The sequence below is a fragment of the Macaca fascicularis genome, chromosome 7, assembly GCF_037993035.2.
Source record: "Macaca fascicularis isolate 582-1 chromosome 7, T2T-MFA8v1.1".
Classification (NCBI taxonomy): domain Eukaryota; kingdom Metazoa; phylum Chordata; class Mammalia; order Primates; family Cercopithecidae; genus Macaca; species Macaca fascicularis.
The window spans coordinates 28,643,559-28,669,738 of NC_088381.1; the positions used below are offsets into that span (position 1 = coordinate 28,643,559).

The 26,180-nt window shown below is 42.3% G+C and overlaps 1 protein-coding gene across 10 annotated transcripts in view; it reads right to left on the reverse strand.

Moving 5' to 3' along the window:
- Nucleotides 1-149: 149 nt before the first annotated feature.
- The window catches only part of MYO5C (myosin VC), a 109,500-nt gene continuing 83,469 nt past the window's right edge, over nucleotides 150-26,180 (reverse strand). For 8 of the 10 annotated variants that reach the window (XR_012414978.1, XM_073995816.1, XM_005559580.5 and 5 more), the window contains 6 exons: nucleotides 23,013-23,102; nucleotides 20,287-20,437; nucleotides 19,019-19,301; nucleotides 4,555-4,729; nucleotides 3,645-3,725; nucleotides 150-2,054 (listed from right to left, as the gene is read on the reverse strand). Coding sequence is in view for 7 of the 10 variants with exons in the window: in XM_073995816.1 (XP_073851917.1) it covers nucleotides 1,902-2,054; nucleotides 3,645-3,725; nucleotides 4,555-4,729; nucleotides 19,019-19,301; nucleotides 20,287-20,437; nucleotides 23,013-23,102 (933 nt within the window). In the remaining 3 variants the exon portion in view is untranslated. The remainder of the gene's footprint in view (nucleotides 2,055-3,644; nucleotides 3,726-4,554; nucleotides 4,730-19,018; nucleotides 19,302-20,286; nucleotides 20,438-23,012; nucleotides 23,103-26,180) is intronic. The other 2 variants (XR_012414979.1, XR_012414977.1) reach the window with 2 other exon arrangements.

The following is a 26,180-nucleotide window of genomic DNA, read 5'->3' on the forward strand; positions in this document are numbered from 1 at the left end:
TTTCTACACATTTTAATATACTTTAAATGAGATATTATGGATCTGTAAAGATTCTAGCGTCTTTCAGTGTGACCCTAAAGAAAGGCATAAAACTTGTGCACTTAAGAGACATGTCATCTCCTTGCAATGAAAGAATCTGACCCAATTCATTTGGTAATTAATTTTATTGATTAAAGTATTACAAAGTTCTACTTTTCATTTTTTCATGTACAATATATTGAAATGAACTAAACTCAATCACTTATAATATGAAAAGATATTATTACATATTAGCAGGGTGATATCGCTTCATAATCCTGTATTATTGCTACCTCTAAGACACTAGTCTGTATTATAGAATCACAGCTATCACCTGTGACTGTTAGACGCAGAAGGTGCAGTTGGGATTCTTGGGTTGGTAACACAAGAGCACTGGATCCACAGGCCAGAGACTAGGAGTGCTTATCAAATGAGGTTTTAGGCTCTGAAAGGAAGGAATGAGAAGGTGTGCCGGGACAAGAAATAGCCAGTTCCCATAAAACTTGGGAAACATAGATTTCTCAAAAGGAGGGTCCGACCTAATTTTTTAGTTACTTTTGGAGAAAATTTAAAAATAAATACATTGAAATGCTGATTAGAGAGAGAAAATAATTTAGGTTGCCTTTTTAAACTGATTTTTTTTTAAAGTTATTGTATGAAAGGTATTAAAAAATAAAAAAAATTATGGTGAATATGTTGGTAGGTAAGATGTGAAGTTCTTTCAGAGAAGATAAATGGCACGGCAATTACGCTTTAATAATATATTAGTTTAAAATAGATATACACATAAAAATACTTCATATGATTCATCTCAGATTGAACACTCTCTTAAAAATTAAAAGGGTCAGCTGGGTGAGGTGGCTCATGCCTGTAATCCCAGAACTTTGGGAGGCTGAGGGGGGCGGATCACAAGGTCAAGAGATCGAGACCATCCTGGCCAACATGGTGAAACCCGTCTCTACTAAAAATACAAAAATTAGATGGGCGTGGTGGCGTGTACCTGTAGTCCCAGCTACTCAGGAGGCTGAGGCAGGAGAATCACTTGAACCTGGGAGGCGGAGGTTGCAGTGAGCCGAGATCACACCACTGCACTCCAGCCTGGCAATAGAGCTAGACTCCGGAGTCTCAAAAAAAAAAAAAAATTTAGAAGGGTCTAAAATAAACTTTTTTTTTTTGAGACGGAGTCTGGCTCTGTCGCCCAGGCTAGAGTGCAGTGGTGCGATCTCGGCTCACTGCAATCTCTGCCTCCCGGGTTCACGCTGTTCTCCCAACTCAGCTTCCCGAGTACCTGGGACTACAGGCGCCCACCACCATGCCTGGCTCACTTTTCTAAAATAAACATTTCTCAATGCAGGGCATTTTCATTAAAACGAATTCATGAAAACCTTCCGTCCCCAGCAGGCGTGGGGCAAGAGAGCTCTTGGCAGGCCATGCTGGCCAGATGGGATTATTTCCTGGAAGACTGAGCCCTGGAATCCACTTGCAGCTTTGTAAATGTACTCAGGCTTCACAGGAACCTTAGAAAACCTGGAAGCCACTGTGTCCCCAGATCTCACTCCCTCCTGGTAGAGCCCTGCCACAGACAGAACAGATCAAGAGGCACGTGGAAGAAAATATAAGCCCTCCAGGAATTTCAGTCAAAACCAGCTGAGATTTGAGAGTGAGACATGGTTTTTCCAACTACAGCTGGTGTGTGTGAATTCTTACAAAATTGCAGCAGCAGCACTGTCACTGTGGGTGAGAGATGATGTGGTCCATTTGAGAAAAGTCTATTTTCTTCCTTAAATCACATTCCAATTTCCATTGCCAATTAATAAACCACATCCCTCATAGTGAACCTTCACTTAGCTTTTGAGGAAAAAGTGCATTGACTTTTTCTCCTGCTATAACCTATTCAGAAAGCCTAGCTTGAAACTGCTGGGGATCTGAATCATTTCCAGAGCATGTGGAGAGGGGGTAAAAGGAAATGTGACTTGAAAGAGATATTTGGTATCCAACATCAGCTGTGATGAATCCTCGCGGCTATTTAGGAGAGCCTGGAATCAGAATCAGAGGAAAAATGAGTAAGGAAACTAACATGTTCTGCTTTACTGCTACCTGAAAGTCAAGGCAAAACACAACTATCTCTAGTGGAGAAATCCTTGCACCATCATGTGAAATGACATACATGAGAGCTTTTTAACAACAGCACAATTCCAAAGTCTATCCAGGGCTTCCAGATCAGCTCTCATGAACAATTAACTTGCCTGTTTCACTTCAGAAGTTAATTTCCCATGGGATGAGCTGACCATAAATCTGTTTTATATTCTAATCTATTCTAATCAGCATAATTCTAAGGTCAAACATGAGTAGATGTCAAGTATTACATTTTTATTGAACCCAACTTTCTTCTTCATTCATGGGTTTGCAACCTTTTTGCTCTCAGGACTGCTTTATACTAAAACATTACCAAGGCCCCAAAAGCTTTTGTGTATATGGGTATGACTATCAGTATTTGCCATATTAGTAATTAAAATGATTTATTAATTCATTAAAATAAGCTCAATACATGTTAAACATAAGTTTCCAAAACAAAGAAAATTTAGTGAGAAGTGGTATTTTCTATTTTTGCAAATCCCTTTAATGTCTGCTTAATATATCATATATAATCATACATTATATATGCCATATTTTAATATATATGTCATATTATCATATATATAACATATCATATATATCCGTTTCTGCATTCAATCTGTTGTGATACGTTATTTTGGTTGAAATACATGAAGAAAATCCACAGGTATCTATTTAGAAAATCCACAGATACCTATTTAGAAAATCCACAGGTATGTATTCAGAAAAAGGAAGAGTTTGCAGACCCTCTTCAAAGTGTCTCAAGGACTCCCAGGGATCCTTGAGCCAAACTTGGAGAACTGCTGCCCTAGCGTTCCTTAGGGGAGAAACTTTAGGGATTATATAAGAAAAAATGGTTATACAAATGATTATAAAAGAAAAATCATCTCGGTTTCCATTCAGCCTCTGCCCACTTGCATGGTATTCAAAGATCAGTAAGAAATAAGATATATTGGCCGGGCGCGGTGGCTCAAGCCTGTAATCCCAGCACTTTGGGAGGCCGAGATGGGTGGATCACGAGGTCAGGAGATGGAGACCATCCTGGCTAACACGGTGAAACCCCATCTCTACTAAAAAAATACAAAAAACTAGCCAGGCAAGGTGGCGGGCGCCTGTAGTCCCAGCTACTCGGGAGGCTGAGGCAGGAGAATGGCGTGAACCTGGGAGGCGGAGCTTGCAGTGAGCTGAGATCTGGCCACTGCACTCCAGCCTGGGCGACAGAGCGAGACTCTGTCTCAAAAAAAAAAAAAAAAAAAGAAATAAGATATATTGACAGAATACAGCATGGGAATCATGGTTTTGGTGTTTTCATTCCCTTCCCACCTGGACTAAGGTGGATTCTGAAAATTTCACAGGAAAATTTCCTGCTTATCTTTGAGCTAGGTGCCTTCCATTTGTATATGTGGATAAATGTACTTTAATCCTGGATTTCTGTAATGTTAATTAAATATCAACATCTTATACCACAGTTAGGAGATAAAAATTAAAAGGCACATCCTTAAGAATCTCACCTGTACTTTGCGAACAAAGGATGGAGTCACTCTCTTCTCAAAGTCATCTATAGGCGTGTATGAATTAAGGATCTTTATGATCTGCAAACAGTACATAACATGGTGTTAGACCATGCAAAATAATAACTCTGTTCATAAAATAATGGTTCTGGTTATTGGGAACCATTGGGAAGCACAGGTGGTTCTTTTGGCCTATAATTTGGCTCAGGAACTGTATGTTACCTATTTCCAAGAAAAGAAAACAAAGGGAGAAAAGTGCCATAGGGAGCAAAGGCAAATCAGATAATCAGACCTCAGTAAGAGGAGCCCCTTCCAGCCTCCCCACCTCCCACATGCCCACCCCTCCACATACACATTTGTGAGTTTAATGGGCAGGGAATGCATTGCAGAGATTTGTGTGTATGTGTGTGTGATTATTATTATTATTATTTTTGACATAGGGTCTCCCTTTATTGACCAGGCTGAGGTGCAGTGGCGTGATCTTGGCTCACTGCAGCCTCGAACCCCTGGACTCACATGATCCTCCCACCTCAGCCTCCCAAGTACCTGGGACCAAAGGTGTGTGCCATCACCCCCAGCTTTTTTTTTTTTTTTTTTGGTAGAGCGTCTTGCTATGTTGCCCAGACTGGTCTCAAACTCCTGGGCTCAAGCAATCCTCCCACCTTGGCCTCTCAAAGTGCTGGATTACAGCTGTGAGTCACCTCGCCCAGCCCATTTCTATGTGTTTAAGACCTAGTGTTAGTATTTTATAAATATTTATAGATAAAAGGGTGGGCCATGGGTGATAGGTATGATCCCAAGAGAACACACAGAACCAGGGTGCCCACAGCGGGCTAAGCCAAGAAAGGCAATGCCCACTGCACTGATGTGTCAGGGAAGAGCCAGGGAGACACCAGGCAAGTCCGGTCACCTGTACAGCAGACAGTGAGGTGCAGCGTTCGTAGATCTCCTTAGCATCACTGTCTGTGGTCTTCTTGACCTGAAGCAACCAGGCTGCCTGAGAGAGGGGCTCCAACGTTTCCTTTGCTAAGCTGTTCTGCAAATTCTTATCTTTAAGCCATTCTTCTAAGTAGCTGATATTGCACCTGGAGGGAAAGGCAGAAGAACAGAGAACACTTTAGGGAAGGGTGCTAGAGCCCCGTGTGTGTCCCAAGAGGGTACCAGAGTTCGCTGAGATCCTTAAGACCACAGCTCAGCAGTTTCTCATCTGCAAAATGAGGGAGCTGGACTGATGATGAGCTCTCCTGATCCAGAGTTCTAAGACTCACGGTGGTCTAGGCTGAGGGGCCAGAACAGCTATAGACTTTGGGGACAATCTGAGCAAAGAACAGTGATTGCAATCACTTACGAAATACAATTTTGAAAATTGATTAAAGTAAAGAAACAGTGATATCTGAAGAGAAGACTTCCATAAGTATAAAAAACTGTTTTCTTTTTCCTGAATTGGTAGAAATCTTTCAATTAGCGAAGGCTTTCTTTCAGTCGACTGCAGTTTTTATTCTTATTTCTGTCACTAACTGCCACATGGGTTTATGAGTTAAGAGGCATGGGTTTTAGTCCTACCAATCCACTGTGTGAACCTGGAAAGTTAATCAACCTTTCCGGGCACAATGAGAGTGTTGAGAACCCTCAAACATTGCTAGTGGGAATGTAAAATGGTACAGCTGTTGTGGAAGACAGTTTGGTGGTTTCTCAAAATTGAATACAGAGTTACCATATGACACAGCAATTCCACTCCTAGATATGTACTCAAGAGAAGTGAAAGCATGTCCAAACAAAGCCCTGTACACAAATGTTCACAGCAGCATTATTCGTAATAGCCCAAAAGTGAGAACAACCCAAAATATCCATCAACTGATGAATGAATGAACAAACTGTGGCATTATCCCTACAATGAGATATTATTCAGCAATAAAAAGGAATGAGGTGCTGATATTTGCTACACGGATGAACCTCCCAAACATTATGTAAGTGAAAGAAGCCATCCACAAAAGGTAACATTTTATGATTCAATTTATTTTGAAATGTCCAGAATAGGCAAAATCTGTAGAGAAAGAAAACATATTAATGGTTTCCTAGGCTAGGTGGAGTAGGGAGTTGGGGTGGGGGTGAGAGCGGCCGTTAATGGGTATAAGGTTTCATTCTGGAGGGATGAACATGTTCTAAAATTCAATTACGGTGATAGTTGCACAACTATGTAAATATATCAAAAAGATTGAACTGTATACTTAACTTATTTATTTTTGAGATGGAGTCTCACTCTATCACCCAGGCGGGAGTGCAGTGGCCCAATCTCAGTTCACTGCAACCTCCATCTCTTAGGTTCAAGTGATTCTCCTGTTTTAGCCTCCTGAGTAGCTGGGATTACAGACACCTGCCACTATGCCCAGCTAATTGTTGTATTTTTAGTAGAGACAGGGTTTCACCATGTTGGCCAGGCTTGTCTTGAACTCCTTGCCTCAAGCGATCTGCCCACCTCAGCCTCCCAAAGCGCTGGGATTATAGGTGTGAGCAACTGTGCCCGGCCTGAACTACATACTTTAAACAGATGAACTGTATGGTATATAAATTACATACCAATGAAACTGCTAAAAAAAATTGAGTGTTGAATAAAGTTATCTCTAAAGTCAGTTCCAGCTCTGGGCCAGGCATGGTGGCTCACGCCTATAATCCCAGCACTTTGGGAGACTAAGGCAGGCTGATCACTTGAGGTCAGAAGTTCGAGACCAGCCTGGCCAACATGGCAAACCCTGTCTCCACCAAAAATACAAAAAATTAGCTGGGTGTGGTGGCAAATGCCTGTAATCCCAGCTGCTCGGGAGGCTGAGGCAGGAGAATCACTTGAACCTGGGAGGTGGAGGTTGCAATGAGCTGAGACTGTGCCACTGCACTTCAGCCTGGGCGACAGAGTGAGACTTTCTCAAAATAAATAAAATCAGTCCCAGCTCTGACCTTAACGATTAGCAATGCCCCATGTGGGTCTTCTTTCTGGCTGTAACATTTGGACAGTGATGTTGAATTAATGTTATTCCATAGGATAGTGGGTGTGAGATAACATATCTTGCATTGGTTCTCACTATCCCCCATTTTTGCATTGCTACTTTTGTCCCACTAGTTTGAGTTCTTATTACTTTTGTTTAGGTTTTTGTTGTTGTTGTTTGTTTGTTTGAGACAGAGTGTCAGTGTCGCTCTGCTGCCCAGGATGGACAGTAGTGGTGCAATCTCGGCTCACTGCAACCTCCGCCTCCTGGGTTCAAGAGATTCTCCTGCTTCAGCCTCCCGAGTAGCTGGGACTACAGGTACTGGCCACCATGCCCAGCTAATTTTTGTATTTTTAGTAGAGATAGATTTCACCCCATTGGCCAGGCTGGTCTTGAACTCCTGACCTTGTGATCTGCCCACCTCAGCCTCCCAAAAGTGCTGGGATTACAGGCGTGAGCCACCGCGCCTGGCCTACTTTTAGTTTTTTGGGTTTTTTTTTGAGACGGAGTCTTGGTCTGTCGCCCAGGCTGGAGTGCAGTGGCATGATCTTGGTTCACTGCAAACTCTGCCTACCAGGTTCACGCCATTCTCCTGTCTCAGCTTCCCCAGTAGCTAGGGCTACAGGAGCCTGCCACCTCGCCTGGCTAATTTTTTGTATTTTTAGTAGAGACGGGGTTTCACTGTGTTTAAACCAGGACGGTCTCGATCTCCTGACCTCGTGATCTGCCTGCCTTGGCTTCCCAAAGTGCTGGGATTACAGGTATGAGCCACCGCGCCTGGCCCTTTTAGTTTTTATTACAGGTTTCGAGGGGCTCCCATCTCAGCCCTTCTAATTCACCCTATTCAAATACTGCCGCAGTCTATTCTAAAATCTGAATTTTGAGCACATTAATTCTCCCACTCAAAGATGTGTAGTGGGTTTCCAGTTCCTGGTGAGATGGAGTAACCATACTCCATCTTGTCTGTCCCACTGAACGCAGCCACAAATCCTGGATGGAATGCATTGGGCAGCTATTTGAGGACTTGGAAAAGTAAATAGTAGCAGGTATATTGGGGAAGATGACCAGAATTTGAAGTACTTCCAAGTCAAAAGTGAGATAATCACTTTTCCCCTCTGCTATTCACTGGCCTCTACCACCACAGTTTGAAACTCAGAGGTGGGCATCAATGCCAACAAAGACCTCCAGGGGGAGCTCTCTGGTTCTAGCTCAAGGAGCTGAAAAGGGGCCTCCTAATGCTCAATGCTCTACTTTTTCCCTCTCCTTTTTCTCTATTCTTTCATGCTGAAGTTCCGATCCCATGTCGACAGCAGTGGTGGCAAAGGAGGCCAGGAGGAACCTAAAACTCGAAGAGAAGGGAAACTTCCTTTCCAATTGGAGGATCTGTGGTTCAAGGTTCTCTCTTTGCCCTCACCATTTGACCCCAGATGGGGACATCTGCAGTAAGTACACGGCAGAGCAAGTCAAGGAAAGCTCCAGTTTTCTAGCAGAAGCACCAAAAAGGGGGCAGAAAGTAATAGGAATGCCACAGAAAGGGAGGAGCCTGGGAAAGTTGGGAAAAGCAGTTTGTCAAAGTTCTTTATTAACTCCTGGGTTTATCCCTGAGCCCATGCATGAATCTGACCCTAAATAGCATACACAGACTTTAAGAGCTGAACTATGAAACATACCCAAGTTCCAAGGTGGCCACTGTTTTTCACATATATGAAACGGACCCAAAGAGCACTACAAAACCCTTACACATGGAAATGACATGAGAACCACAAAACATAGAGGATGGTCAGAACTTGCAGTCTGGACCCAAGTGCATTGTCCACCTGATGAAAATATCAACATTCTCTGTTGCAGGAAGTCAGGGACCCTGAACGGAGGGACTGGCTGAAGCCGTGGCAGAAGAACATAAATTGTGAAGATTTCATGGACATTTATTAGTTCCCCAAATTAACACTTTTATAATTTCTTACGCCTGTCTTTACTGCAATCTCTGAACATAAATTGTGACGATTTCATGGACACTTATCACTTCCCCAGTCAATACCCTTGTGATTTCCTATGCCTGTCTTTACTTTAATCTCTTAATCCCGTCATCTTCTTTGTAAACTGAGGAGGATATATGTCGCCTCAGGACCCTGTGATGATTGCGTTAACTGCACAAATTGTAGAGCATGTGTGTTTGAACAGTATGAAATCTGGGCATCTTGAAAAAAGAACAGGATAACAGCAATGTTCAGGGAACAAGAGAGAGAAGACTTCTGGCCACTGATGAGCCGGATGGAACAGAGCCATATTTCTCTTCTTTCAAAGGCAAATAGGAGAAATATCGCTGAATCCTTTTTCTCAGCAAGGAACATCCCTGAGAAAGAGAATGCGCCCTGAGGGTAGGTCTATAGACGGCCCCCTTAAGGCAGCTGCCTTTTACGGTGGAAGCTGAAGGGATGAAATAAGCCCCGGTCTCCTGTAGCGCTCCCAGGCTTATTAGGATGAGGAAATTCCTGCCTAATAAATTTTGGTCAGACAGGTTGTCTGCTCTCAAACCCTGTTTCCTGATAAGATGTTATCAATGACAATGTGTGCCTGAAACTTCATTAGCAATTTTAATTTCGCCCCATCCTGTGGTCCTGTGATCTCGCCCTGCCTTCATTTGCTTTGTGATATTTTATTACCTTGTGAAGCATGTGATCTCTGTGACCCACACCCTATTCGTGCACTCCCTCTCCTTTTGAAAATCGCTAATAAAAACTTACTGGTTTTACAGCTTGGGGAACATCATGGAACCTGCCAACATGTGATGTCTCCCCCGGAAACCCGGCTTTAAATTTCTCTCTCTTGTGCTCTTTCCCTTTATTTCTCAAACCATCCGAGACGCATAGGAAATAGAAAAGAACCCACGTTAACCATCGGGGGTGGGTTCCCTTGATAATTCTCCATATGATTTAAAGACTTAGGTCTTGGTCAGGGATGGTGGCTCACATCTGTAATCCCAGCACTTTGGGAGGCTGAGGCAGGTGGATCACTTGAGATCAGGAGTTTAAGACCAGCTTGGCCAACATGGTGAAATCCTGTCTCTACTAAAAATACACAAATTAGCCAAGCATGGTGGTGGGCACTTGTAATCCTAGCAACTCGGGAGGCTGAGGCACAAGAATTGCTTAAACCCAGATGGAGGTTTCAGTGAGCCAAGATTGGGCTGCTGCACTCAAGCCTGGGTAACAGAGCAAGACTCAGTCTCAAAAAAACAAAAAACAAAAACAAAAACAAACCCCAATAAAAACTAAAAAATAAGACCTAGAGTCTCATTATACAGTATTTAAAAATATCCAATATCCAATTCAAAATTGGCATATGAAGAACCAGAAAGATCTCAACTCACATTAAACAAAACAACTAATAGAAGTCAACACTGAGATGACACAGATATTCAAATTATCTGACCAAGACTTTAAAGAAGTCATCATAAAAATGCTCCAAAAAGTAAAGCCAAACTCTCTTGTAATGAGTCAAAAGATATAAAGTCTCAGAAAAGAAACAGAAGATACAAAGAAAAAAAAAATGGAAATTTTAGAATTGAAAAATACAATAATAGAAATAAAAGAACTCACTGAATGGGCTTACTAGCAGAATAGAGATGACAGAGGAGAGTCAGTGAACTTGAAAGGATTGACAGAGATTATCCAATCTGAACAGAACAGAAGAAAAGAACTAAGAAAAAGGAGCAGAATTTTATGGACCTGTGGGACAATAATGAAAAGTCTTTAACAGTTGGTTCACTGAAATTCCGGAAAGAGAAGACAAAGAGTATGATGCAGACAAAATATCTGAAAAAATAGTGGCTGAAAATGTACCAAATTTGGTGAATGGCCAGATTCAAGAAGCTCGGGAAATTCCAAACAGGCTAAACCCAAAGAAATCCACACCCAGACACATCACAAACTGTGGAAAACTAAAGACAAAGAAAAAATCTTAAAAGCAATCAGAGAAAAATGATGCATTATTTATGGGGAATAATTCAAATGACTATGGATTTCTTATCTGAAACCACAGTAGCTAGAAAAAAAGTAAAACATTTTTAAAATGGTGAAAGAAAACAACTGTCAATCCAGAATTCTACATCCTACAAACATATCCTTTAGGAATAAAGGTAAAGTGAAGACATTTTCAACTGAAAGAAAACTAAGAATTTATTGTCAATGAAACTCTAAAAGGTACACTAAAATACTTTCCTCGGGTAGAAGGAAAATTACATCAAAATGAGACTTGGAAAAAAATGAGACTTGGAACATTAGGAATGAAGAAACAACAGAAATGGTAAATACCTGGTTGAGTATAATAGACTATTCTTCTCTTACTGAATTCTTTAAAATATGTTTGATGGTTGAAAACTAAAGTTATAATATTGTATGGTATAGTTTTTGATGTATGTAGATCTAATATATAAGACCACTGCAACATAAAGTAGGGAGGCTAAAGGGACCTACATGATGGTAAGATTTCTACATTCCACTTGATGTGGTAAGATATGGATTCTAAATAGACTGTGAAAAGTTAAGTATATGTATTGGAATCCCTAGAGCAACAACTAAAAAAAAAGATCAAAGGGATAATACTAAAAACAAAAACAAACAAACAAAAAGCCACATAATTTAGAAAGGGATACTAAAAAATTTCAAATAACCCAGAAGAAGCAGATAAAGAAAATGGAGAAGTGAAAACCAGAAGGAACAAGCAGAAATTAATAAAATGGTAGTCCTAAATATAAGTATTATATTACATTAAAATGATCTAAACGTCACAGTTCAGAAGCATAGATTCCAGCCTGAGCAACATAGTGAGACTCTGTTTCTACAAAAATGGCATATGCCTGCAGTACCAGCTCCTTGTGGGGCTGAGGAGGGAGGATCACTTGAACCCAGGAGGTCAAGGTTGCAGTGAGCCATGATCATGCCACTGGACTCCAGCCTGAGTGACAGAGTGAGACCCTGACTCCAAAAACAAAACAAAGAAGCAGCAGCGTAGATTGTCAGGTTGGATTTTTTAAAAGTAGATGCGGCCGGGAGCGGTGGCTCACGCCTGTAATCCCAGCACTTTGGGAGGCCGAGGTGGGCGGATCACGAGGTCAGGAGATTGAGACCATCCTGGCGAACATGGTGAAACCCCGTCTCTACTAAAAATACAAAAAAATTAGCCGGGCGTGGTGGCAGGCGCCTGTAGTACCAGCTTCTCAGGAGGCTGAGGCAGGAGAACAGCATGAACCTGGGAGGCAACGGAGCTTGCAGTGAGTGGAGATCATGCCACTGCACTCCAGCCTGAGAGACAGAGTGAGACTCCGTCTCAAAAAAAAAAAAAAAAAAGTAGATGCAAATATCTGCTGCCTACAAGAAATTCACTTCAAATATGATATAGGTAGGTTAAAAGTAAAAGGATAGGCAAAGATATATACTAAGGAAACACTAATTAAAAGAAAATTATAGTGGTTATATTAATTTCAGACAAAGCAGACTTTGGGGCAGGCAGAGAAAATTACCAGAGAGGCCGGACGCAGTGGCTCACACCTGGAATCCTAGCACTTTGGGAGGCCGAGGCAGGCAGATGATGAGGTCAAGAGACTGAGACTGTCTTGGCTAATATGATGAAACCCCGTCTCTACTAAAAATACAAAAATTAGCTGGGCATGGTGGTGTGCATCCGTAGTCCAGCTACTTGGGAGGCTGAGGCAGGAGAATCACTTGAACCAGGGAAGTGGAGGTTGCAGTGAGCCTAGATTGCGCCACTACACTCTAGCATGGGTGACAGAGTGAGACTGCCTCAAAAAAAAAAAAAAAAGGAAAAAGAAAATTACCAGAGAGGGATAAAGAAGGACACTACATAATGATAGGAGAAATACATTCACCAAGAAGACGTAACAATTCTTAAAGTGTATGTACCAAACAGGAAAGCTTTAACATACATGAAACAAAAACTGACAGATTGAGAAAAGAAACAGACAAATTCATAATTACAGTTGGAAACTTCAACACTCCTCATAGTAATTAATAGAACTAGTAGAACAGTATCATCAACAAACTGAGTCTACTTGATGTTTACAGAACCTTCCAACCAACAAGGGTAGACTACATATTCTTTTCAACTGCATGTATAATGTTCACAAAAACATATCATATTCTTGGTCATAAAAGCAAATCTTCACAAATGTTAAAAGAGTTTAAATAATAAAAAATATGTTCTTTTTTTTTTTTTTTTTTGAGACGGAGTCTCGTTCTGTAGTCCAGGCTGGAATGCAGTGGTGCGATCTTGGCTCACTGCAATCTCCACCTCCTGGGTTCAAGCAATTCTCCTGCCTCAGCCTCTTGAGTAGCTGGGATTACAGGCACACACCACCATGCCTGGCAAATTTTTTTTTTTTTTGTATTTTTGGAAGAGACAGGGTTTCACTATGTTGGCCAGACTGGTCTCGAACTCCTGACCTCGTGATCTGCCCGCCTCGGCCTCCCAAAGTGCTGGGATTATAGGTGTGAGCCACCACGCCCGGCCTTAAAGTATGTTCTTTTTTAAAAAACGTAAAAATATTTAGAGATTGTTATTTTTAAAGTAAAACTGGGAAAGTCCCAGGCAAGGTGGAATGGTAAGTCCATACAGGTTCCATTTCAGTAAAAAATCTATGGTACATTTCAACCTGTATGCACATTGAGATTTTTTTCTAATTGTAGTAAAAATGGTATAACATAAAATTTGCCATCTTTTTTTTTTTTTTTTTTGAGACAGAGTCTCGCTCTGCCGCCCAGGCTGGAGTGCAGTGGCCAGATCTCGGCTCACTGCAAGCTCCACATCCCGGGTTCACGCCATTCTCCTGCCTCAGCCTCCCGAGTATCTGGGACTACAGGCGCCCACCACCTCGCCCGGCTAGTTTTTTTTGTATTTTTTTAGTAGAGACGGGGTTTCACCGTGTCAGCCAGGATGGTCTCGATCTCCTGACCTCATGATCCGCCCGTCTCGGCCTCCCAAAGTGCTGGGATTACAGGCTTGAGCCACCGCGCCCGGCCAAAATTTGCCATCTTATCCATTGTTATAGCACAGTAATGTCAACTATATGTACATTGTTATACAGTAGATCTATAGAACTCTTTCAACTCATAAAACCGAAACTCTATACTCATTGAACAGCTACTTCCTTTTCTCACTTCCCAAATCCCCTAACTACCATTCTCCTTTCTGTTTCTAAGAGTTTTACTGAAAAAGTATGTTCTATGGCCATAATGGAATTAAACCAAAAATCAAAAACAAAGATAACAAGAGAGTCTCCAAGCACTTAGAAGCTAACATACTTCTAAATAATCCATGGGTCTAACAGTAAGCCTCAAGGAAAATTAGAAAATATTTAGGACTGAACAAAAATGGAAAAAAAAATCAAAATTTGTAGGATGGAGCTAAAATAGTGCTAAGAGAAAAATCTATAGCATTACATGCTTAGAAAAAAATAAAGTTCTCAAAGTCAATAATCAAAGCTTCTCCCTTTAGAAACTAGAAAAAGAGGAGCAAAATAAATCCAAACTAAGCGGAAGCAATGAAATGACAAAGACAATCTCAGAAATTAACTAAATTAAAAACAAAAAATTCTGGGTGTGGTGGCTCATGCCAGTTATCCCAACTACTCAGGAGGCTGAGGTGGGAGAATTACTTGAGGGCAGGAGTTCAAGACCAGCCTGAGCAATATAGAGACACTGCATCTCTAAAACTTAGCCAGGTGTGGTGGCACATGCCTGTAGTCTCAGCTCCTTTGGAGGCTGAGGCTGGAGGATTACGTGAGCCCAGGAGTTTGAGACCAGCCTGAGAAATATAGTGAGACCACCCCCACCTCAAAAAAAGAAAAGAAAAATCAATGAAATAAAAAACTGGTTCTTTGAAAAAAATCAATACAATTAATAAGCCTCTAGCAAATCTGACCAATAGAAAAACAGAAGACACAAATTACCAGTATCAGGAATGAAAGACAAATATCACTACCAATCCTGCAGAAACTAAAAGGATGACAAGGAAATATTATAAACAGTTCTATGCACATAAAGTCAACAAATTAGATGAAATGGACCAATTCTTTGAAAATCACAAACTACCAAAACTCATCTAAGATCAAATATATAACCTGAAGAGTCCTACAGCTATTAAAGCAATTGAATTCATAACTCAAACCTGTTGAAGAAAAAAATCTGTAGTGGCAGCTTCTGCTGATGCATTTCTCAGCTGGGTGCGGTGGCTCACGCCTACAATCCCAGCACTTTGGGAGGCCAAGGCAGGCAGATGGCTTGAGCTCAGGAGTTCAAGACCAGCCTGGGCAACATGGCAAAAATCTGTCTTAGGCAAAAATACAAAAAATTAGCCAGGTATGGCACTCGCCTGTGGGTCCAGCTACTTGGGAGGTTGAGGTGGGAGAATCACTTAAGCCTTGGAGGCGGAGTCTGCATCACTGCACTCCAGCCTGGGAGTGCACCACTGCACTCACCCACAGAGTGAGACTCCATCTCAAAACAAGCAAAGAAACAAACAATAAAAACAAACCATGCATTTCTCACCCTCGCATTCCACTCTCTTTCTAACCAATTTTTCCATCATTCCTGGCATGCTTCATTCAAAGGGGCTGTTCATATTCTGCCTTCAGTTTTCCATCATTTCATCGTGTGCTCATTTCTATAATTCTTGGTCTGTTGACTTTGGTCTGTTGACTTGTTCTTCAAGACTCAAATCCGTGCCTTTCCTATTCTCCCAGATCTCCTCAGCCTGCATTATTCTAATTTTTAACAGAACTGTCTCCATGAGACACTGGGCAAAGCAGCCACAATGGAAATTGCTGTAAAAATGTTAGTGCGGTGATTATGAGATAATGTTCCATGTGAGGCATTAGTTTTGTGATTTGTGACTAGGAACAAAAAATAATTAGGTACTAGGAAAAAATCTTTGTATCTTCCCAGGAATCACTCTGCTTCATGATACCCAATAAAACTAAAGAGCTGATCATGTTTTGCTTTTTGTCCTGGCAGCCAGGAAGCCCAGAGCCAGTTTTCTTTTTTTTTTTTTTTGAGACGGAGTCTCACGCTGTTGCCCAGGCTGGAGTGCAGTGGCGCGATCTCGGCTCACTGCAGGCTCCGCCTCCTGGGTTCACGCCATTCTCCTGCCTCAGCCTCCTGAGTAGCTAGGACTACAGGCGCCCGCCACCGCGCCCGGCTAATTTTTTGTATTTTTAGTAGAGACGGGGTTTCACTGTGGTCTCGATCTCCTGACCTTGTGATCCGCCCGCCTCGGCCTCCCAAAGTGCTGGGATTACAGGCTTGAGCCACCGCGCCCGGCTCCAGAGCCAGTTTTCAAGCTACTCTGCCTGCTATTTACATTTTAATTTTCTTTGGTTCTAGTGTTCTTTTCTTTTTTATTTTTGAGACCGAGTCTCGTTCTGTCACCCAGGCTGGAGTGCAGTGGTGCAATCTCGGCTCACTGCAAGCTCCGCCTCCCGGGTTCACGCCATTCTCCTGCCTTAGCCTCCCGAGTAGCTGGGACTACAGGTGCCCACAACCACGCCTGGCTAATGTTTTCGTAGTTTTAGTAGAGATGGGGTTTCACCGTGTTAGCCAGGATGGTCTCGATCTCCTGACCTTGTGATCCGCCCACCTCAGCCTCCCAAAGTGCTGGGATTACAGGTATAAGCCGCCGTGCCTGGCCGGTTCTAGTTTTCTACTTGGGTTCATATTTTATTATTTTATTGCTTATGTTTTCACTGTAAAGCCACTGCAAATTCTTTGTAGGTCTTGCTGCGGTGGGCAATTAACAAATATCGAAATGACTAAATGAAAGCCACTAAAATGCACGTGCTCCTCAGAGCAAAACACTATCAAAGCATTACTTCTCTGATGGCCACTTCCACCTGGTGGAAGGGAAAAAGTACTGGGTACCTGGGGGGCAGGTGTTTATCCTCAAAGAAGTTGTTCTAAGACCTAGAGTCATGGATCTCCCTCATGATCCTTTTCATTCATGTCTCTACTCAGTCTTGGGGGATCCGCTGATGGAGTGAGAACTGAGTTTAAGAAAGGCTCTGATGTGGCTTTACTTTAGGGCTGAAACCAGCTACAGAGGGCTACAGGATATCTGTTTGGAGCTTGTGAAATAAACATAACTCTTTCATTTCTTAAGACATAAAGACCTGCAAAGACTAGTCCTTCTGAATACCCCTTCCTATCTGAAAACCATGCCCTGCTCTCATGGGAATTTGTGGGAATGGTCTATGGGGATTGACTCCAACTCCAAAGTTTCACTAATGCTAAAAAGGTGTAAGGGATGCCTCTCACATTTAGTTTTTGACTTAAGATACTTAAATTTTAAAAAAATTTTTGTGGGTACATAGTAGGTATATATATTTATGGGGTACATGAATTTTTTTTTTTTTTTTTTTTTGAGATGGAGTTTCGCTTTGTTCCCCAGGCTGGAGTGCAGAGGTGTGATCTCAGCTCACTGCAATGTCTGCCTCCCCAGTTCAAGTGATTCTCTTGCCTCAGCCTCATGGGTAGCTGAGATTACAGGTGTACAACACCAGGTCTAGCTAATTTTTTTGTATTCTTAGTAGAGATGGAGGTTTCACCATGTTGCTCAGGCTGGTCTCAAACTCCTGACCCCAAATGATCTGCCTATCTCAGCCTCCCAAAGTCCTGGGATTACAGGCGTGAGCCACTGTGCCTGGCCCATGAAAAGTTTTGATACAGGCATGCAATGTGAAATAAGCACATCATGGAGAATAGGGTATCTGTTTCCTCAAGCATTTATTCTTTGAGTTACAAACAATCCATGACACTCCAAGTTATTTTATCTTTTTAATTATTTATTTATTTTAGAGCAAGATAGAGCAGAGTCTTGCTCTGTCACACAGGTTGGAGTGCAATGGTGTGATCTCGACTCACTAAAACCTCGGCTCACTGCAACCTCTGCCTCCGGGGTTCAAGTAATTCTCCTGCCTCAGCCTCCTGAGTAGCTGGCATTATAGGCACGTGCCACCACGCCCAGCTAATTTTTGTAATTTTAGTAGAGAGGGGTTTCACCATGTTGGCCAGGCTGGTCTCAAACTCCTGACCTCAGGTGATCCACCCACCTCGGTCTCCCAAAGTGCTGGGATTACAGGCGTGAGCCACTCCGCCCAGCCTCTAAGTTATTTAAAAATATACAATTAAGTTATTATTGACTACGGTCACCCAGTTGTGCTATCAAATAGTAGGTCTTATTCATTATTTCTATCTTTTTTGTAACCATTAACCATTTCCACCTCTCCCCAGCCCCCCACTACTCTTCCCAGCCTCTGGTAACCATCCTTCTACTTTCCATCTTTATGAATTCAATTGTTTTAATTTCTAGCTCCCACAAAATAAGTGAGAACATCTGATGTTTGTCTTTCTGTGCCTGGCTTATTTCACGTAGCATAATGATAGATACTTTCTTTGTCACCTTCCCTTACATCATTACCATCATCACTACCCCAGGTTCTTATAACAGATACAGGTATCAAATTTCTGCACACACCATAAGAAACTTAAATATCTATCCTATATTACGTGTTTTCCAATCACTTGATCAGTGTTAATTCAAATAGTAGCTCAGGGACCATGGTCTCTCAATTAAGAGATAGTAGACACACCTCAAAACTAGATTACCAAGTCTTCGGGATGAACTCCAAATGCCTTAGCCTGGCATTCCAGACCCTCCCAGTGTAGATTCAACCTACCTCTTTACCTTGGTCCTGCTGCTCCCCACACCAGCCTCTGCTTACTCCACAAGCAGCCTGAGCAGGGGTTCTCAGTCACTTCCCACAATGCCTCTGACCATTACTCCTGCTTGGAACGTTCTTCTCCGTTTCCTTTATCACTCAAGGCACAACTCTCTGGCTTCCCCAACTGTTCCATCTGTAATCTCTCTCCTGTCTGATACATTTCCTGCACCACTTGTTTGTGATTTAATCATACTTGCCTTTAATTATTATTTAGCTATTCTGAAGCTTCTCAAAGGCAGGGATCTTATCGACTTTTCCTTGTTTCCTGTGTTCTCCACCTGGCAGTGCTATTCAGAGAAGGTGGTCACTACTGGTTGAGTGCATGACCACCCTAGAGGGCCAGAATTTAAGATACACATTTACTGGTTCTCGGTTAAAGCGGCTAGGCCAGCGTATCAAATTGGCAGGGTGTGGCGCGAGGGGAGTAGGCCCTGGGCGCCAGCATCCCGGGGTTCTTAGGGTGACTCGAATATCCCTACAGCAGTAGGGCCTAAACAGGGGTTTGACGCCACAGCAAGGAGGGTCAGGCGTGTGTGGCCTCGGTCTTTAAGAGTATCTTTTCCGCCGGCCTCTCTGCGTGAGTGGCGGTTTATGAGTTTTACCTGATCTGCATCCCTTTTCTGCAGGAGCACATGTCCTTGCGCAGGAAGAGGCTGTTCAGCGTGACCGCCCCGATCAAGAAGAAGAGCTGCTTCACCGCCTGCCTCACGAGCTCGGGGTCCAGGCCGTTCTGGCACATGGTGGTGTAGAAGTAACTCAGCTGTTGCAGGACGGAGGTCATGGTGTAGGCGTCCGTGTCGTCTACGCTGGAGGAGCGCTTCCGGAAGCCTGTGGGCTTCAGGCCGGAAATGCCCTGCAGGCTCTCGTACTCCAGCATGCCTGGCACTGCGGAGAGACGGGGAGGCTGTGCTGACACACCAGGAGAGACACACGGAACGTTCCCGACGCTCTTCTGTTTGTTTCAGGAGATGGGACATATTTCTTTTCTTTTCTTTTTTTTTTTGAGACGGAGTCTCGCTCTGTCGCCCAGGCTGGAGTGCTGTGGCCGGATCTCAGCTCACTGCAAGCTCCGCCTCCCAGGTTCTCGCCATTCTCCTGCCTCAGCCTCCCGAGTAGCTGGGACTACAGGCGCCCGCCACCTTGCCCAGGTATTTTTTTGTATTTTTTAGTAGAGACGGGGTTTCACCGTGTTAGCCAGGATGATCTCGATCTCCTGACCTCGTGATCTGCCCGTCTGGGCCTCCCAAAGTGCTGGGATTACAGGCTTGAGCGACCGCCCCCGGCGGAGATGGGACATTTTTCTACAAGAGTCACTGAATGTACTTGTGATAGAGAAAGCAAAAGAATCAAGGGTTTGGGACAGCAGGGTGTGTGTCGGGGGTAGGAATGGACGGTTGTTTCCAGCGGGGCTGCAGCTTGTCTTCTAGGTTTGAAGCAGCACGTTTTTCAGCCTCACAGGAAAGAAAGGCGGTTAGCGTGACAACTCATGGCCTGGGCATTAAAGCCTAAAGTATTTAAATTTCAGGAAATTAAGGAAAGTATACAAGAATTCGAATGGGGCTTTAGGATTTCAAAAATACTTGGCTAAGCCAAGAAGTAGAAGTACCACATATAATAGCAGTAGTAGAAGTTTCCCCAAGTTTTTTCCTTCAGGATAAATCATCCTTACAGAAAGAAAGTTACTAACAGCGTACTATTATTTATGGTATCATTTTAAGCAAGCAAAGAATTAAAAGGTAGATACATGATTATATTTCCTTGACTTTTTAAACAATGTTACACATAATCACACATTACACATACCAAGTTTATGTTTTAAAAAGTCTTAATGTTACTATAAATATTTTTTGGTGATCAATTCTCTTCTTACCTATTATTGGTTGGATATTCTTTTCCATTATGATAATAAATTGATGATATATTCGTATAGCCACATCACTGAGAATCTGTCTGTATTCTGAAAGGTCAAAATTGTTCAAGCAATTCTTATTCTGATGTGGACTATTATGCTTCATGAATTCCTAAAAGTAATTTTAAACAAAGTATTAGAATAATACAAACATGTAGGAAATTAATAATCAGCTACTATAACTCTTTTACCTTAAAACTTAATGTCTGATTTATATCAAATGAGTTCATGATGCTTGGGGTAGCATGTACCTTCTATAAGAGAAAAATTGCACTGATTTCCTATATGATCCCAGTCTGTCACACTATCATTGTCCTACCCACTTCTCTACAAACATTGTCCCTGGAACCTACAGACTAAGTGGAAAAGCTCATAGAAAGCCCATGGAAGCGTATAGGAAAATGAAACAAAACTGCAGAGCATCCAAGGAAACACACTGCTACGAAGAGGTAAGTCGATACAATAAATGAGATTCATAACCTGATAATTATAGGGTACAAAGTTGAAATATTTTAAAGTGTGTGTTATGGATTGAATGTGTCCTCCTAAAAATCATACGTTGAAGCCCTAACCCCCTAGTGTGGCTGTATTTGGAGATGGGGCCTTTAGGGAGGTAATGAGGTTAAATGAGGTCATGAGGATAGTGGCGTGATCTAATAAGATTGGTGTCCTCATAAGAAGAGACACCAGAGAGAGCTTGCCCTCTCTCTCCCTCTCCCTGACCCATGCACCCAGGAAAGGTCCTGTGAGGACACAGGGATGGAGAAAGTGGCTGTTAGCAAGCCAGGAAGAGAGCCCTCACCAGGAAGTGACCATGCTGGCACCCTGATCTCAGATGTTTGGCCTCCAGAACTCTGAGGAAATAAATCTCTTGTTGAAGCCACCCAGCCTGCGGTATTTTGTTATAGTAGCCTAAGTGAACTAATGGAATATGTTTAACATGTTCAAAGAGACTAAAGAAAAAGAAAAAATTAAGAATAGGACATTATGGGGCTGGGCATGGTGGCTCACGCCTGTAATCCCAGCACTTTGGGAGGCTGAGGCAGGCGGATCACTTGAGGTCAGGAGTTCAAGACCAGCCTGGCCAACATAGTAAAACCCCATCTCTATTAAAGATACAAAAATTAGCTGGGCATGGTAGTGCATGCCTGTAGCCACAGCTACTCAGGAGGCTAAGGTAGGAGAATTGCTTGAACATGGGAGGCGAAGGTTGCAGTGATCCAAGATCATGCCACTGCACTCCAGCCTAGGTGAGAGAGTGAGACCCCATCTCAAAAAAGAAAGAGAGAAGAAAAAGAATAGGACATTGTGGTAAGAGGCAGAGGTGAAAAGGAACAAGAGAGATTTTAGAAATAAAAATATGGTAACTGAAAAAGCCGTCAGACAGGGAAAAGAACATTCTATACATGGCTGAAGGGGGCAAAGAAAGGATCATAAAACAGTGCTGAATAAGGCATTCTTCCACTAATGTCTCACAGATACCAGTTTGCTGTAAATGGACTAGTCTGTGCCTCCTCCTGTTTTGGTATTCTTTTTAGTCAGAGGTTGGATTTTCTTTACTTCTCCTTTTGTTCTATAGTACTAGTCAGATTACTGTTATATTTTATTTTACCTTCTTTCCATTGGGACAACTGTTTATCTTTATGGAAGAGGATATTAGATCATTACCTTACATATCAATTTTGGATAGGTAAAAACATAATTGTCAACTCTAAAGGTGAACTACAAAAGTTTAGAAGAGAGTATCTTCATGATCTCAGGGCGGGGAAGAATTTCTGAACAAGACACAAATCATAAAAGAACAGGTTTGACAGATTTAAGCATATCGAAATTCAAAAACTGTGTGACAAGGGACTTCATAAAGAAAATTAGAAGTGAAGCTACAGTCTATCCATATGATATAAAGACCTCCTACAAATCAATAACAAAAACACCAACCCTAAGAAAAAGAAAGAAAGGATGTGACTAGGCAATTCAAAAGGAAACCCAAATTACCAATAAACATATAAAATTATGCTTGACTTCGCTAGTGACCAAATAAATGCAATTTAAGTCAACAAGATATAATTTTATACCCTGACACTGGTAAAGGATAAGAATGTCTGTCAATACCAAGTGTTGGTGAAGGTATGAGACACCGGAAACATCATACACTGCCGGTGGGGCTGTGAAATGGTACAGCCATTTTAGAGAGCACTGAAAACCCTGAAAGCCACTTTGTTATTTTAGTTCAATGAAATTTTTCTCTGCAAGTACTTGAAGGTGGAGAACTCTTTTATGACATCAGCCTCCTGGAAGCAGAGTCGGAATGGCAAAGGAAACATATTTATAGATTATGGAGGAACAGTCAGGGTCCTGTAGAGAGAACAGCTGTGAAGAAACAGGCATTTTAAACCAAGGGCTGTATTTTGGAGTCATAATGCTAAACGTCTTACAACCAGGAGGAAACTTAAAATTCGTCTTATCTACCTATTGATATAAAAGTAATGGAAACCTAGGAGGCCTAGTACCGTGCGCAAAATCTAAGCTGCTTCCAGAAGTCTCTTGCCTGTGGTGTATACCCAAGAGTCCAACAGATAATGCGCTGTTGGCCTCCTGGGTGAAGAGAATAGAGGCTCTATTGAGCTCTGGCTCAGGCGGTTCTAGACTGGCTGTCAGCACAAAACAAGCAGGTGAGCGCCCCCTACCTCTTCTCCGCTGTACTGCTTCAGGCAATTGAGAAAATGGCAAGTGTTGGAAAGCCAAAAGGACAGCATTTCAAAGTCTTCTAAATGTTCCTTAGAAAAATAAGAAAAGACAGAATTGGACTTAATTATTATTTGTACCTCTGAGCATCTTACCTGTTTGGTTATTTGTAGCTTTTGACCAAAATTAATTTTTCTTTTATTCACTAAAGCCTTTATCTAATTCATACTATAATGATAAGAGCTTATATATATATATATATATATATATATATATATATATTTTTTTTTTTTTTTTTTTTTTGAGACGGAGTCTTGCTCTGTCGCCCAGGCTGGAGTGCAGTGGCCGCATCTCAGCTCACTGCAAGCTCCGCCTCCCGGGTCTATGCCATTCTCCTGCCTCAGCCTCCCGAGTAGATGGGACTACAGGCGCCCGCCACCTCACCCGGCTAGTTTTTTGTATTTTTTAGTAGAGACGGGGTTTCACCGTATTTAGCCAGGCTGGTCTCGATCTCCTGACCTTGTGATCCGCCCGTCTCGGCCTCCCAAAGTGCTGGGATTACAGGCTTGAGCCACCGCGCCCGGCAAGAGCTTATATTTATTTAGGTCACAGTTTGTAACATGTTTCTGTACAGGTTGTGTCGCTCATTATGAAGTTGAAGCGGCCTTGAAGGAATGCATGAGCAGTGTAAGTTTCACTTCTTGCTCTCCTAAGTTCACATTCTCACTGGGAAGATAGATAGGACAGAGTTTAGTAGGTGGTCAAGTACCCACACAATGGTTGTAGACTGTGCTACAAAGCTCAGGGGATGGAGAGAGAGGATGGGGAGGCAGAGCAGCTGAGGAAACCTCAGAGAGGCAGGAGGTCTAGCCCTTGAGGGAAATGGGTGGAGAGACAAGAGCTCAGGACTAGGACTGCTGGGGAGAAGGCCTCCACTTACAGGGCAGGAAGAAGAGGAACAAGCAGCGAAGGCAGAGGTACAGTGATCAGAGGGGGAAGAGGAAAACAGAGAAAATCCTGGGATTTAAAAGACAAGGGAGGAAGCTTTCAAGGAGATGGTGCTAATGCTTTGGTCAATTTAAAGAGAATAAAAAGTAAAGAAACACCGCTGGTTTTAGTAAGAGGAATTACTGGTGATCGATCTGTAGAGTGATGGGTTAGAAGCCAGATTGCAAGGAGTGACAAAGAGAACTGGTGGAGACCACTAGTTTAAGCACTTTGGCAGTCCGGAGTGGAAGGAAAGGAACAGTGGCTAAAGAGGGTATGTGGGCACATCGCTGTAACTGCTGTGTGCTGGAGGTGGGGAGGGGCAGGTCCTGGGCACATGCAAAGGCAGTGGGAGGGGGCCACGGAGAAGTTGAGACTGAAGATGCTGGTGAGAAAGGGGTCTTACAGTCCTCATGCCATGCGTCTCTTGGTTTATGAATATTTGGCTAAACACCCCAGAGCATCAAGGGGAGACAAATACTCTGTGTCCTGTGCTGGAACACAATACCAGCTTGTCTTAAGAAAAGCCAATTTATGCAAATATGGACAGGAGGAAAACATCAATTTATGGGAGCCCCTTCCAAAAACACTTTGGTGGCTCCTGTGAAGACGGTGACTATAAAGTATCCAGCACCAAACAAATGTGAATTTTCTATTCCTAACTCCAGATAAATAATGAATTCATGATACTTTTTGGAAGCAGAGGAGAATTACTATACTATGACACCTCACAAATCTAGTTTTTATGTTTCTTTCTTCCTAGAGTTTATTTATTTATTTATTTATTTATTTATTTATTTATTTATGAGACAAGGTCTGGCTCTATCACCCAGGCTGGAGTGCAGTGGTGTGATCTTGGCTTACTGTAACCTCTGCCTGCCGGGCTCAAGTGTTCTTCCCACCTCAGCTTCCTGAGTAGCTGGGACTACAGGCACACACCACCACACCTGGCCAATTTTTGTCTTTTTCGTAGAGACAGGGTTTCATCATGTTGCCCAGGCTGGTCTTGAACTCGTGAGCTCAAGTGATCTACCTGCCTCAGCCTCCCAAAGTGCTGGGATTACAGGTGTGAGCCACCACACCTGACCTTCCCTAGAGTATTTAAAAGAATTTAATTCCTCATTACTCTTTAGAACACATATTTTACTAAAAATAAGTTAGGATCTCCCTAATTAAAAATTCACATATATCCTAATATCGAACATCACTTCTCTTTTGGAGGGGCATGAAAAACAGTTATTTTAGTGTTACTTATGTCTTCTTGCCCCCTTCCAATATGGATCAGTACATTGTAATTCCCAGAAACGAGTACTTTTTAACATAACTGTAAACTGGTCATTTCCTAGAAAGAGAGAAGGTTTTTGTACTAACTCCACTGTGGCAAATGGAATTTCCACACTCAGGGTAGCATCAGGTCTGGCTTAGAACTAAGTCAACCACCCTACCCACACCCAAGATTCCAGCATGCGCTAAGCATTACCAGAGAACTCTTTTTACAAAGTAACTATCCCTGTAAGCAAGGATCCAGGTCTGTTTACAAAAATCTTCAACGCTTAGATACAGTTATTTACTCATTGATCATTTATGGAGTTTCCAGGAAAAATAATCAGCATGCTAAGAATGATTTTAGGATTATGTTTCAGTTGGAAAGGAAATTAGCAATAAACTTTGTGTTACTGTTAAGTTAGCCTTCACAAAATCCCGCCCTTTGTCATTGTCATTTTTGATCATTATCTACTTGTCACACCATGAAGAGATGACTGCTCATAAGAGTTCAGTTGGTGACTTCTGATACGTACACCATACACACATGGTCTATGTCCTATGGTAGGTTCCCTCTCGCCCAGTGGTAAACTGCTGGCTGCCTGCTTGTCCAATCATTCCAATAAGGACACTGACTTAGGGAATGGACAACAGCAAGTTGGAAGGAACCTGGGTCCCTGCATGATCATATAGAACAGAGCCACCTTCCAACCTAGATGGCTCATTATGGAACTGCTATCAGCAAAGAACAATCCTCCATCTTCTTTAAGAAACTGTATATTGGGCAAAGGGAGGTGGCAGGTGTCTTATAGCTACAATAGCTTAACTTTACTAAGTAACTAACCTAACTAATACACAGTTCATCTTCATTTGTGGACTAGGAATAAAAATACACAATGTGCTTTTAGGAAGAAGAATTA